Source organism: Mus pahari, chromosome 11 (assembly GCF_900095145.1).
Source record: "Mus pahari chromosome 11, PAHARI_EIJ_v1.1, whole genome shotgun sequence".
Lineage (NCBI taxonomy): Eukaryota > Metazoa > Chordata > Mammalia > Rodentia > Muridae > Mus > Mus pahari.
This window is the reverse complement of record NC_034600.1, coordinates 74,938,513-74,953,745: the sequence shown is the minus strand read 5'-3', so window position 1 is coordinate 74,953,745 and position 15,233 is coordinate 74,938,513. Positions and strand designations below refer to the sequence as shown.

Below are 15,233 nucleotides of genomic sequence, written 5' to 3'. Positions count from 1 at the left end.
GGTCGCTGAGGCTGGGGATGTAGGTTACTTTGTAAGGAGCCTGTCTAGTGTGAGGCTTACACTCCATTCCCAGCACTGTGCAAGCAGAGTGTGGAGACATATGCCTATAACCCCAGCACCCCAGAAACGGTGGACTTAGGACCAGAAGTTGAAGGTCTGTCTTGGGTATATACATCCTTAGCGAGGAGGCAGCCTGGCCCACAGGAGTCTGCCCTTTGACCTACTTTCACTTGTGGAGTAATCCTGCGGGTCCAGAATGCCTGACTCCTGCAGAGAGCGGATACAGGAGTCCACCAGCTCAAGGCCTGTTGTAAGTTCATCTTCGATATCTTTTTGGCCATCTGAAAGGGGATACATTAAAGTGGTAAACAAGGTGGGTTAACAATAAAGCTTTAGGTCAGTGGTTCTCAAGCTGTGGGTTAATAGGTTTCTAATGACCCTGTCACAGGGATTGCACATCAGATACCCTGCATATCAGATATTACATTATGATTCATAACAGTAGCCAAATTACAGCTAAGAAGTAGCAATGGAATAATTTTATGGTTGGGAGCCACCATGGTAGGAGGAACTGTATTAAAGTGTCACAGCATCAGGAAGGTTGAGAATCACTGCTTTAGGTTATCATTTAACAATCAAACACTACCTCTACTAGGCAACACATTTACAAGCCTTGACATCAAGCACAGAAGCCAAAGTTAAGCACATGCATCTTTGGAGAAGATTAAGTTACCATAAAATTAAGAGATGTTAACCCCCTCAGCCCCAAATCATGAGCTAGCATAACTTCACTTAATTGTTTCCCTTTTCATTTTTTTCTTCCTAATTCATGTCTAGAAATCTAAAGTTCAAAATGGAAATTATTCAGTAGAGGTACATATAGAAGGGGTAAGATTCCATCAAGAGGCCATACTTTACCTTGTGTCTGCCAGTGGAACTGCTCTCCGGCTGAACTGCAAGAAAGAGGACACACAGCTGTAATGCCAGTTAGCAGAGAGTGTCGTCTAAACACACGACACGCGCGACCCCAGAGCAGGAGAGCTGGATTCCGGGAATCTTTCTCAGTCCACACAGAGCAGAGGGGTCTATTGAAACAGAATCTTAATTTTCATGCATTTGCTGTATACACCCTTTTGATTTGCAGCTAATACTGTGCCATCAATGAACATTGTTCAGTAATTTTCATAAAGATAGCTCATTTTTTCCCCCACAAATCCAATCCATTTAGCAATAGCTTATGGTGAATTCAGCTTTACTCAATTTTAGTTACTTTAAAATAACTAAAGTATGCATAGTATTAGACATTGTAAAGTTGCCTAATAAAGAAATATATATCCCCTTTTATTAAAAACAAGATAAAATAACTTTTTTGTCTTTACTTCAACATTTCCGATGAGTTCCTCTTTCTAGGTGATTGTTGTGACTTAAATAATGTGACTTAAAATAATAACATATTATTACCAATGGAATATACATTTTGAAATTCTCTCCTAACAACATGGATAGAGACAAATGTTGTTCACATATATGCACACATATATAACATATATTATATATACTTATAACCATATATATATGAACATCATATATGCATATATTCATATATATATATGCCTGTGATATTTCAGAGTAGTCCTGCATAGATGACTGATTTATTTTGCATGACTTATTTAAATATAAAATAGATGAATACATTTAAATTTTTTTGGTGTGAACAACTTCCTTTGTATGTTCTTCTAATGGTGCCACCATTTTCTGTCAATATCTGACGAGCAGTAAGAATAGCAGTGACAGATACCATTTGAAAATGGTTTTCTACATGTATTTTACCAGATCTTTGCCTTGATCAAGCAGCTTCTATGAATAGCTCATCAGTCCTTTAGCAGTAAGTGAGTTTTAGACCCTTAATTTGCACCTTAGAGGCAGCTTCTGAATGCATTTATGTGGGAAAAGGGAATTCTGGTATAAATCAGCACTCAGAAAAGCCATGATTGATGTAAATGAGAACAAGAATGGTCCCTTTAGAACCAAATGACTATTATAGGGTGTCTTGCTCCTGAGCCAACTCATATTAGCAAAATGGAAAGGAATTTTATAATGCTAAGAGCTGAAGACAGATCTGACACATGAAAAGGTAACTACAAATTCATTTCCATGAAGCTCTTACATCCATTAAAGAGATATAGCATATCTAAGAGCTGTGTCTAACTACAAAGTTCAACCCTTACCATAGGAATGTAATATACATGTCAATATTTTAAAAATGATAAAGCAGCTTCCCTTAGTAGGTATCATTACACATGATGTTGTTCCATATTAAAATTCAAGCCTCCCCAGGATACATTTGAACCATCACCACCATCCTTTAAGAATGTTACTTATCAAGCCTGTGCTGTCATGATCCTATTATTATGTACTGATACCATTGTACATTTTCAGAGACTGCACTTGAACCTGGGTATACTGATTCTGAGTAATGCTAAGTGCATATTATTAGTGTCATGATCATGTGCATCCCTTCTTAAATGTAGAGGTGATAGCCCACCAGAAGCCTACCAGCTCAGAAAACCTGTATGCTTGGCTGAGTGTCTGTTCCAAATAATAAAATTATACACTTCTTGTGTGCTATGGATGTTTGATTCACCAGGTAAGACTCATTGTCAATTTAGTGCTAACCCAAGCTCTGTCCTTCTATATCGGTAAGGCTGGACAAACTCTCAAAGTGGCATAACCTTCTAAGTGTAGATGTCATCATCTGTGTAGGGACAGAAAACATTCTCATACTGTACTGGGCTGAATATCAGCTTTTTTCCCCAAAATAAATTCTAGATCAAAGCTCTGAAATTTGTGTATGCTCAGCTGTTTGGACAGAGGGCTTCAAGACGGTATCAATAGTTGAGTGTCTTCAGACAGGTCATCTACGGGAGGGATTTGAGTGAGAGATGTCCTTGTAAGAGACTGAAAGAACCTACACAGACAAGGAGATGGCCAGGTAAAGATGAGGGTGAAGACCAGTTGACTCAGATACTCAGTGGAAACTACACAATCAGGAAGAGGTTTGAGAGGAACTTCATCTTTGATCTTGCTAGGAACTGTCTGTCTCCCAGCTGACACACTGACTTCAAACTTCAACCCTCCAAATCTGCGAGAGTAAGTTTGTGTTGTTTTAAGCCAGGTGCCTTTATAACACTTATGGCAGTCTCAGAGAATCACATTATTTTTTTCCTGATACAATAAATTGCTACTACCTCCAAACTACTACAGGCTCACAGCAATCCAGGTATTTGGTTCTAAGGTTTATGACATAGCAAGGCATTGTTATTTCTCAACACTTACCAACTGTCTCTTGCTTTTAGGAACAAGACTTAGTGATGTTAAGGACTGTGACCACTCAGCTCCTAATAGTCTCATCAAAGCTTTGAAGAAACTTGCACAACACTGAATGCAAATTCCTCATCCACAAACCAAAGTCACTCACTGGGGTGAGGGGTATGGCTCCCTCTTAAGCTTCCTCATATCTAAAGCAGTGCAAGTGAGCCACCCCTGGGCTCAGGGGTGCTCTGGTCTCTCCCTATGGAACACTGAGTTGCTCATCTGCCCTGCCCATTATGTGTAGACAGGGCTACACAAAACCCCGAGGGAAGAAGTGGAGGGCATCATTTCCTGTTCAAGCACAGAAGTGCAGGCATGAGTTTCTAACCTTTCTATCAACTTAAGCTCTGTGTTTACATGGGTCCATAAGAATGGACATTATGTCAGCCCATGCAGAAAGGCGGTCAGACATACAGTATGGTGGTGTGGAAACTCTGAAGGTACAGGTTGACGCTGTAGAACTCACGTTCCACTAATCCATCGGGATATGGGCCATTGTTGGTGTTCACAGTAGTTCTTCCCTCTTGACTTTCTCCTGCACAGGATGGGGCTGGATGAAGGTATCCCATGGCAATCCCTGCACAGAAAAGATGGGGCCCGCAGCTTTGCTCATATGGGAGTTTGTCTGCTCCTCTACAGTAACAGGTGAATCACTGCACAAGACTCAACATCCAGCTGGGCAGTGGTGGCACACACCTTTAATCCCAGCACTTGGGAAGCAGAGGCAGGCGGATTTCTGAGTTCAAGGCCAGCCTGGTCTATAGAGTGAGTTCTAGGACAGCCAGGGCTATACACAGAAACCCTGCCTTGAAAAACCAAATAAATAAATAAATAAAATAAAATAAAATAAAAAGACTCAACATTCTCATATAGCTATTTTTTGGTACTTCTCTTTCTAAATTATTTCAGTTTTATGATACCATAGAAATGAGAAGTAGCATTTTATTATTATTATTACAGTTGAGAGAAAAAGCACTACTGACGGTAATGTAGAAATGTCCTCTCAGGTAAAAAAAATCGTATTCCTTTGGGGCAGACAAAAGCATTAATCACTTCAGTGGTTTCCTTGACCCCTTTCACACAGTTAAAATGCATTAGCAGTAATACCGATCACAGAGTGCAGACATCCCCAGACGAAACCGGTTTGGATTTGGTTTCCTTAAGTTCATACTTTCCACTCTCTGCTCTGGGATTCCATGACATTGTATGTTTGTTTGTGTGTGTATGTGTGCATGCGCTTGATTCCTTTCTTTTAAGAATTGCTGTAAGGTGTATACTTCTTTAAAAAACCAAAAAGCAAACAAACCTAAAGATTCATTGCATCATCACAGACTAGGCCTGCTTCTCATCTACTCTCATGTCTAGGGTTAGGAATTATCTGCAGTAAACATTCTCAGTGATGCAGCTGACTTTAGTGCAATGGAATAATCCACATTAAGAGACACACACTTCACCTCCCTTCATATCACATGTGAGGAAAATGGCAGAGCATCTCTCTGACAAGTTATTACAGTAGGGGTGTTAGGACATTTCTAGTTAGCCAGCAATAGCTGATTGCTTCCTGTGCTTTGGGCATGATGGATGTGTGTGTGTGTGTGGCAAGGGTAGTTTAGACCAGAGAGTTACCTTGAGCCCCTTGCAATGTGGATTCTACCATTGCCTTTTCTGACGATCATCTCTCTCACCCGTGGGCCATTTCTAATAAAGACCAGATATGAAAGTTCATAGCTTTTCTTAATGCCAGGAAAAGACACAGAGCAAGCCACTTCTACTGATACTCTCTGATGGACCGGCTCAAGTATATTTTCTTTTGTGACTTTCAGATGCCCGAAGCATCAGTCTCCACCCTGAACCAGGTGGAGCATTATTCCTCCTAACTTCTTTTAAAGAGAAATAAAGGTACGGAGCGCTGAGGCTTTGGTGGACTTCGCTATGAAGCTGAGTAATGCACCTAAAACATAAGCCAGGGGAAGCTACTGTAAAAGTAAATTGCTTCCAAACTAATGTCTGATTCTGCCCTACAGGAATAAAGATACTCGTATTGATGGCATGTGTATGTCTAGACCTTGGTTGTAGCGGAAGAGAGCTTTTAGTAGTCAATGTCACATTCAGGACCCCACCCTAGAAGGTAGTGATTGCAAAATAAAATGAGCTTAGTCAAGAGTCTTAGATACTATGGGAATGATGTGTGTATGGGAAAGATGAGAATTGGTCTGTTTGGTGTGTAGTGTTTTGCCAGAGGCCTCTACTGCCTGTTATGTGTGTGTGTGCTATTTCCTAGTCTGCTATGGTGAATAGCTCTTTTCCCCTTTCATTACTTCTTTGTGGCTTCTGTTCCTGAGACTGCCCTAAATGAATAGTCATAGTCTCCCCCATGTAAATGACATGTTGATTTCTTTCTTATATCACAAATCTTTCTGCCTTGGTTATTTCAACATAATATATAATATAGACATCTTCATTCGGCTACAAAGGCTACTGTTAGGAATACCTAGCTAAATCAGGATGGCCTGTGTACAGCAGTGGACAGGGTGGTCTCTGAAGCCAGACTCTGTGTGGCAGAGCCCAGCTCTGACAGGTTCCATAAAATGGCAGGGAATATTTAAACTTGTGAGGATTCAATCAGTTCCTATATTTCAGGTGTTTAAATGTGTGCTGATTAGGGGCTTAGTGCACTACGGAATACAGAACAGAATAAAATTGTTTATAAACTACAGTTGGCCATGACTACAATCATTTACTGTAAATTACTGGTGTCAGTGTCAGTAATTATAAGTTGATTGATTATGCCTTACTCTGTGTTTTTTCTTTGTAGTACATGGAAATTGTCTGTGGGAGGGTCTAAATGGGAATAGTCATGGGGAAAGGTGAGCAGCTGGTACAAGAGAAAGCCATGCATGGCAATTTCTGGACTTTTACTGTTGCAGCGATGCCACAAAGAAGACAGCACATTTTCTTGGTGGGCAACCCCTTGTGGCTTTGAGCACCCAGAAGGGAGTCATCACCATAGTTTGTCTACTTGACTTTCACCATAGTTTGCTACTTGAATGTTCTCAAAGGCTCATGTGTTAAAGTAATGGTCCTAAGGGGACATTATAGAAACTGTCGCCTTATTAAAAGATAGGGAGTTTTTAGATCATTGACCTGTAGTTCTCAAACTGTGGGTCCATGACCTCTTTCATAGAGTCACCCAAGACCATCAGAAAATGCAGATATTTATATTATAAGCCATAATAATAACAAACTTACAGTTTTGAAGTGGCAATGAAATGTAATTTTATAGTTGGGGTAACCACAGCATGAGGAGTTGTGTTAAATGGTCTCAACATTAGGAAGGTTAAGGACCACTGACAATTGAGAATGACCTCTAATGGGATCTGTGGGACTCGTGCCTCTTCCTCTCGCTTTGCTGTCTGACAAGAAATTTGCCTCATCACGGGTTCTCATTGTGATGCGCTTAGTAATAAATTCAGTCATTGAGAGAAACCTGAAGAGTTGGATGCCCAAATAACCATTTTACTCTTTGCACTTTATCGGTCTTGAATATTCTGTAACAGTGATAGAAAAGCTCCTTTACATAAGTGCCAATGGGGTAGGGACAATACAGTTGGGTGCATAGAGCTAGAGGCAGTATGCCAAGCCTCCTCCTGTTCAAAGCCTTTGTATGCAGGCCCACGGACCTTTGACACATCGCCTGCTGTCTCGGTAGCACAGCTTCCTTCTTGGAAAGACAGGGATGTCCTTTTCATAGGAATTTTACCAAAAGTAAGAATGTAAAGGATTTAAGCCCACAGAACAGTGACATGAACCTGACATCATGAGGGAATTTGTGAATAGAAGCCAAAGGAGGGAAAGCTGGAGGAAGAACTGCCAATTCCCAGAACAAAATGAGCTTCCACAGGATCGTCACACAGAATTCAACTTGTCTCTTTATCTGTCTTGGGCACAGATAAAATATTACCACACTAATATGTCATGGGTTCTAAAGAATTTATGCTTTCTTTCACCAGAACTATAGTAGGGACTAAAAAAAGAAGTATATTCTTTGAAAAAGAAAGATGGCTTGCTTCTGAACTCTAAGTCTCCCCAATCAGCACCTCACAGACGTCTCTCCTGGAGTTTGCCATCCTTCTTGCTATAGCTAACACCAGGAACATTTTCTGTTTTCAGAATCATCCACCTCAAATTGCTGTTATGAATTTCTTTTCAGTTTGAGGCAGAAGAAATTCGCATCCCCAACCTAATTTTGTTGGCATTGATGACTGACAAAATATGCAAGCTGTTGATACAGCAAAAGACTAATGCTCCCAGTGGGGGGCCTGGACATAAGTGGCTCCTGTGTGTATCACAAAGGACCACAGTACTGTCCCATGTGGGAGACAGCCACTTAGAGTTATACAAAGCAGAAAAAAGCATGTATTCAGTTTGGGTTTAATTCTCTCTAAATAAATACTCCAGTTTGTCACAACCACAAAGAATTAGCCTGAGGCTCCATCATCCAAAATGTGCTAGCGATACAAAAGCCAAGCTTTTACCATGGGAAGGAAACAGATGCAAGTTTCTCTTCTTGAAATTAATTTTATAGTTTCAGAGTTGACTGTAGCTATGTTACAAGAGGCATATTATGTATAATATTCAATACTGGAAGGAGCAACAAATGGGGTTTTATAAAATATGAATTCCTCATATTATATTTCCTTTCACAGATTCCTGAGAACCTTCTCATGCATGGGCTAGGAATTATTTTTAAACGATTTTACTAGTACACAAGGCATTTATTGTAGTTGGAGACATATATCCAACTACATTAGAAAATAAACTATCATAATATCTCTGCCAGTGGGCATCCCACAAACTGGAATAACGTAATTTTTTGATCACTAGGAGTACTATTGTAAAGTGCTCTCCAAAGCATTTAATTGAACCATTTGTGCAGCTTCTGTGTTAGCTCTACTGGGCTGCGCACTGCTACACTGATCAGCCAACTCTGACATCCTCTGTACCTCAGTCGGATGGTGATCAATTTCAACGCTTCCTTTCTGAGCTTCAGCATGAGCAGAGCAGAGTTCTCTGCATCGGGAAGCTGGGTGTCCATTACTGTGTTTTAGAGTAGGGGGTGGGAAAGAGTAGTTAGTGAAGTAGCTACTATTCACTAACGGATGGGATACCCCAGCAAGGTATTCCAAGTGTCAGCCCTGTACGTCTCAGTTAAAATACCTCCTCGCTCCCTGAGTAAACAGAAGGTTAAACTCGTGTTTTCTTGTTTTCTGTGAATGTGTATGAGTCTGAGTGACTCTTGATTCTGGAGCATGTGTGTGCCTGTGCATATGAAGCTATGAAGGGTTGGTGTGTGTGTGTGTGTGTGTGTGTGTGTGTGTAGGGCTCATTTTGCTGTTCCTTTAAGGCACACAAATCTGCCAGCTTTTCATTCCTCCATTTGTCCTTCCCATATTGATTTGCCTGCCTGCCCGCCTATCTGTCTGTCCATCCATCCATTCATCCATCCATCTAACCTGTTGCAAACATGTTAAACCCTGGTCACATATTTTAATGGAATAATATGATTTGTTATAGTATAAATGAAGTTTACTCCTCCTAGATCTTCAATGGAAATATATACAAGCAACGGTCTCATATTCCTCAGGAAACAGAAAAGAAATTTGAGTAACAATACACAATTGGTAAAAGTTAAATTTCACTTTGACTTTTTCAAGACAGGGTTTCCTCTGTTTAGCCCTGGATTTCTTAGAACTCGCTCTACAGACACAGGCTGGCCTATGAAGTCAGAAATCCACCTGCATCTGCCCCAGGAAGTACCTGGATTAAAGCTCTGCACCACAGCTCAGTTCTTTTGACTAATTATAAACTCCCTTAAAGGCTGAGGACAAGAGGAAGTACAGACAACAGAAACCGGAAGTCACCGGAGAACCGCGACCACGGAGCTGCTTGCACTGTGGCTTCTTCCTCTGCCACTTCCGCTTACAAAGTCACAGGACACTTTGCTTATACGACAGAAACCACAGGGTGTCCACAAACAGTGGTCATCACATCTTCTTTCACGTCCTGAAAGGCAGGAGCAGCCTTCTGACCATGTGAGCCACCTGAACTCATGTAAGGTTTAATAAAAGAAAAAAAAAAATCAATGGATGTATAAATCTTCACAACAGATTTATTCATAACTACCAAAGGCTAGAATACCAGCCAGATGTCCCTCAGCAGCTGTGCAGCGAATGGCAGGGCACAACACACTATGGCAACCTCCACAGCAAGGGAAAGAATGGCTTTTGGTACACAGTAAGTAGTTATCCTCAAAAGACTAAGATGCCTTTAAAAAGAAGTAATAGTCTTGAAGTACAGTATTAGGGGACTGAAGAAAAAAATCAGTGACAACTAAGTGTTAAGGATAGGTCAGGGGATAGTGCAGGACGAGAGAGCCTTTCTGTGATGGAGTGGTTAGAATACTGATATTGGTGGTACAAACACAAAGCCATTTGTTTGATCCATTCTCATAGAACTAAGCACCCACACAAATCTCTCTCTCTCTCTCTCTCTCTCTCTCTCTCTCTCTCTCTCTCTCTGTATGTATGTGTGACACACACATACTTGCACACATGGGAGGTGTATATTAAAAGTAGGAAATTCTGGATTATACAAATGTCTTACATGTGGGCTAGGCATAGTTACAGGGAAACAGGCATAGTTATAAGTGAGCTTTCTGTGTAATTTATCTTGTATTTTCACGAGCCTGTAAATATTCACAAACAGAAACCAAAACGAAACTAAAGTGTGGTTTGACCATGTTTCATTTTTATACTCTGACCTGCTTTTTTTGTTGTTGTTGTTTTCTTTTTTTTTCTGTATACAAGATGATTTTAGTTTATTCTCTCATGTAATATAAACTAGAACACAATGAAGAGCGGGGATACTGTAATAATGACAGAGAAGGAAAAGATGGAGATGGTGTGTGGTTTGTAGATGCTAGGCCCAGGGAGTGGCGCTATGGGGAGGTGTGGCCTTGCTGGAGTGGGTGTGCCACTGTGGGCATGGGCTTTAAGACCCTCATCCTAGCTGCTTGGAAGTCAGTCTTCCACTAGCAGCCTGCAGATAAAGATGTAAAACTCTCAGCTCTTCATATACCATGCCTGCCTAGATGCTGCCATGTTCCCACCTTGATGATAATGGACTGAACCTCTGAACCTATAAGCCAACCCCAATTAAATGTTGTCCTTATAAGACTTACATTGGTTATGGTGTCTGTTCACAGCAGTAAAACCCTAAGACAGATGGGCATACAGGAAAAATAAATAAATAAACAAATAAATAAATAAATAAATAAAGGAAAAAGGAATGTGTTCACTTGTGACTATCCTTTTGTTCTTTATTCTTATCAGAGCTGACTGGACCTACCCAAGCTCATTCATGCTTTGTTCTGTGAATGAGCTGTTAGCCCTGTAATAGAATATAGGAATCACATAGCCAATCAGATGCAAGAACTACCCTGTCATTGGTGAAAAGGTCATGGGTTATACCTCAGATTCTCTGCTCACCAGAAGCCCAAATTTCTTTCTATTGTCCTGTGATTTGAAGAAAGATTTAAAGTAATATTTGGCTCCATATCCTGGAGCAAAATGCCAGTTTTTATGCATGCTCATAAAATCCAGATCTCACATAATGCAATGTACTCCCTCTCTGCTAACATTTATAAAACATAGGCTGTTGCCTAGTGGGTACGCTCCTGTTCTTTCTGCTAATCTGCAGAGGAATGACTGCAGAGGGAATTTGTGTGCATGTCTTATAAACCACTATCCCGGTGCCTACAAGTTTGTCTCCTTGATTTGTCCATTGCTTTCCATATATATTATTCTAAAAATTTAAATGACACATTTAAGAATACTCTCCAAAGTTTCATATAGATTAGCTGAAATCAAAAGATTACTTACTTTATGTAGGGGCAAAACAACAGTACTTTCTGGACTATTATGTTTGGGAAGAAATGAGCATTTGAATAAGAGTTCTTGCTAAACAATGCTAGTGCTTGCAAAAAAAAAAAATGTTTCAAATCTTTTATAGAGCCACAAGTGAAAACATCTTAAGATATTTAAAACACCTTCCTAGTTGACATTTTTGTGCTTATTTTTCCATTATAAATGACATTTGATGCCCATCTTAATGGCCATGGCTAGAACTTTGCAATGCCTTTATGTTCTCTATACACAGGGCTCTGTGCAGGAGAGGACCAGGTGTGTGAATGAAAGAGCTATGTGCAGTCCACACCATAACCTCTTACTGTGCAGCTCATTCACATCCTTTCCTGCTGGAGCCATGACAGACTCAGAGCACACACCACGTGTATATGTCGTCTTAAGTACAAAGTAACCAGGAGTGTCAACAGGTCCGCAAGGCCAGGCTTTGCCTCTGAATAATGGCTCTGTATAAGGAAGACAAGCTCTTCTCAGAAACAGGAACTATAAAGGAGTTATGGCATCTCTTCCTCACGTTCCTCCCCTTGTCAGCCAACACCCAAGCTAACAAGACGAGACCCAGCAGCCACGGCTGGACTTTATTTGGAATTTTGTAACTCCTGGGTAAGAGAATGCTGAACCTGCCCATGTCAGGCAAGTGGGACAGAAACAGAGAGCAACTTCCTGCAGTGTATCCATTGAGCCTAGCAGAGCCAAATGCACGTACATGCGCAGGGCACAAACTATGCGCTCTATGATTACCCCCTCTGGCATAGAACAGCATAAACAATAAGTAAAATTTATGTTTATAGTTTAAAATTCATATTCTTCCTCCCTTATTTTTCTCTGACTTCCCATGTTCTGCATTTTCAATACATGTGACCATACACAGGATTGTTTGTTTTTTAATGTGGGTTCTAATGGGTTGATACTTATATTGTTGTGTTTGTAAGATAAGCTTGGTGCTACTAACGGGTCCATCCCTCAGGTCCCTTGCCTACCTTTCGTAGCATCTTTCCCTGAGTGTTTCGTGTACTATATCTTATATGTGGAGTGGGCTCTGTACATTGTGTCAACATGATGGATGGCTCATAGAGCATGGTAACTAAATGATGTGACGTCCTGAGGGGCAGAGGATTAGCAAACCTTCATGCCTCTCTTCAGTTTCACTACACCTAGTCGAGTTACTCAAGCTCAAGCCTGAAAGCAGGTGGGGTGATTCTACTCTGATCGAATATGCACAGCATTCCTGTCATTGATATTGCAGAATCCAATCAAGTAATCTTAGCTCACATGTGGTCACAGACTGTCCACTGATGGAAGAGCAGAACCCAGGTCTTCTGGAGAGCTGGGGGGGGGGGCTTGTGCAGATTCTTGCAATCTGTTCTGATCTCAACTCTCTATCTCAGGATGTCTGACCCAGGCTCTGCATGGGTTGAGACTCCACCCTGTTTTATTATTTATCAAAGCACAATGGCATAATTTGTGTTTTAGTGCATAAAGTTCAGGGATTGGCACTCATGCACCATGTGCTCATGGGTAGGAATCACCATAGGGAAGAGAGTTCAGAGTGTCCTCTTACTATTCTGTGACCACCCCCCCCCTTTTTTTGAAGAATTCTATCTTGTTTGGAAAATGACTATGACAAAAGTTTGCCATAAAGCACTATGGGAATAACTAACTCCTCTACTGAGTGAATGTTTTGATTCGCACTCCTTGTCTGGAATAAAAACATTCACCAGTCAGACATGCCCTGCTACCACCCCCCACCCCCGCCAATCATACTAGGTGGCGAATCCTTTAAGAATACTAACTACATTTAATAGTGTACCATCATTTCCGTCAATGGTGAAATTTTATTTTTATATTTTACACATCTAAGTTTGCATGGCCATTTTGTCTTTTAGGTTCCTTATTATTTATTACTTGAGAGTTCCATACACCAACACACACACACACACACACACACACACACACACACACACACACACACACTGTATTGATTAAACCTACTCATTCCCACCTTTGTGCTCATGGGTCCAGGGCTATCTCCGAGAGTATGGGTGGCCTCTGTGGACTCACATCTCTGGAGAGGAGTGAGTATTCTTCCCTTAGCAGCCACTGATTACCAGGGTCTCCCCAGCTAGAGATGGGACTTTGTGATGCTCTTTCCTATCTATTCTGGGATGTCTTTCTGGCTCCATCTTGCAAAAGTCTTGTTCGTGGGATCCTGGCTGCTGTGAGTTCACACACATCTGTATCACACTTCCTCTCCCGAGGCTCTGAGATCATCACAGAAGGAAGTGGTGGCAGAGCTGAAGGGAAGGGGCAGAAAGACTGGAAAAGCCAGACTGATGGGGGATGACAGCCATTTTCTCTTACAGTCTCTTTTTTCAAAGAGAAAGTGAAATTACTTCTCCATGTCCCCACCAAAGGTTGCATTTACATATGCAAAAAGAACATACTTTTCAAATACCATTGGATTTTTCCTTCTTTACTGGATGTCTTTTGTTTTCAGTTATGTTCTGTCCAATGTTTAGACTTGAGCGAACTAATTTTCCTCTCTCTAATTAAGCCTATTGCAAGATTTCACTCACTCAAGCTTCCTGTTAAATGAAACATTATTTTCCCTTATCAGTGTTCTGTGTTGTTCCTAGTAGCTTCTAATTGGGGACAATTACAAGAAGATAAATCTAAATTCAGCAGTGGCAGTTGTCATTAACATATCCCTGCTCTGCTCCTGAGGACTTCCTGTTTGTTTAAGACAACAGGGAACTCAGACTCCAGAGTGAGGCCTGATGGAGCAGCACAGGAAACAACCATCAAGGGCAGCCTTCATTTTAATTTGTTAGTTTAAATTGGCTTGAAAGGAACCCATAAAATCCTCCTCACCTGATATGCCTAATGACCTTAATGTAATGAGTGGGTGGTGTTGACTTAGATCTTTCCAGAATTATTGCATCCCACAGCCCTGGACAAATTGCTGGAACAAGCTTGTCCTCAGAAAAGGTACCACATACAATGATATGCACGTATGCAAATGTTATAACAGAACCTAGTGTTTTGTACAGTAATTAAAAGCAACTTAAATTAAAAAGCAAGTGAAAGGGATAGATAAGGTGAAGGGGCTTTTCTGAATCAGAGACCCGAGGGAAGGATCTCGAAGAAGCACGGTAAGGTTGAAACCAGTGTTTGGCTACCAAGAGAACCCTGCCTCTCCCCAGGGCTCAGGTCTTCTTCATTTGCCTTTTGGAGCCAGGAAGACATAACAGGAAAATCAAATGTGATTTTTGTTGTCCTTCGCTTGTAATTGATAGGCTCAATTTGACCTCTCTATTGAAATAGAAAATGATTCTTTGAAACCATTTCATTAATATGAAAAACTCAGATGTCATGGAATAAAATGCTGGTAAGGAAACCTTTAGTTAGCATATTCATATGTGTGCATACATATGTGAGTGCCAGAGTACACACACACACACACACACACACACACACACACACACACACACCTTAATTTAGAATGGAGACATCTGAGAAATGTCAGTATCTAACCCTCAGGTTAATGATGCACGAGGAATGAAATTCCAGTTTTTCTGGGGGATATAAACTGTGCTTAAGGGTCATGCTTCATGCCTCTCATTTTCTTCCTTTGTAGAGATTCAATCAGGAACTCTTCATGCTATCAGTCTGAATTCTATACTCTGAGGGGACGAGCAGTTGAATTTGTGAGTGGTTAGAGGCTCTCACAACTGTTTAAAGGAGAGAGTAAGCCTGATCTATAGGTTGAAGTATTCAGAAATAATTTTTTTTTTCTGTAAAGTCAACAGTATCCATCTTTACTGAGATGAATCTACAGAGCAGGGACTTTGTATGGACTTTCTCCTCTGCCCCGCCCCC

The 15,233-nt window shown here is 40.8% G+C and overlaps 1 protein-coding gene across 3 annotated transcripts in view; it reads right to left on the bottom strand.

Annotated features, from left to right (window-relative positions):
* The window catches only part of Ctnnd2 (catenin delta 2), an 801,097-nt gene that overhangs the window by 374,933 nt on the left and 410,931 nt on the right, over positions 1–15,233 (bottom strand). For all 3 annotated transcript variants that reach the window (XM_021208296.2, XM_021208297.2, XM_029543879.1), the window contains 2 exons: positions 919–953; positions 225–341 (listed from right to left, as the gene is read on the bottom strand). In XM_021208296.2, the coding sequence (XP_021063955.1) occupies positions 225–341; positions 919–953 (152 nt within the window). The remainder of the gene's footprint in view (positions 1–224; positions 342–918; positions 954–15,233) is intronic.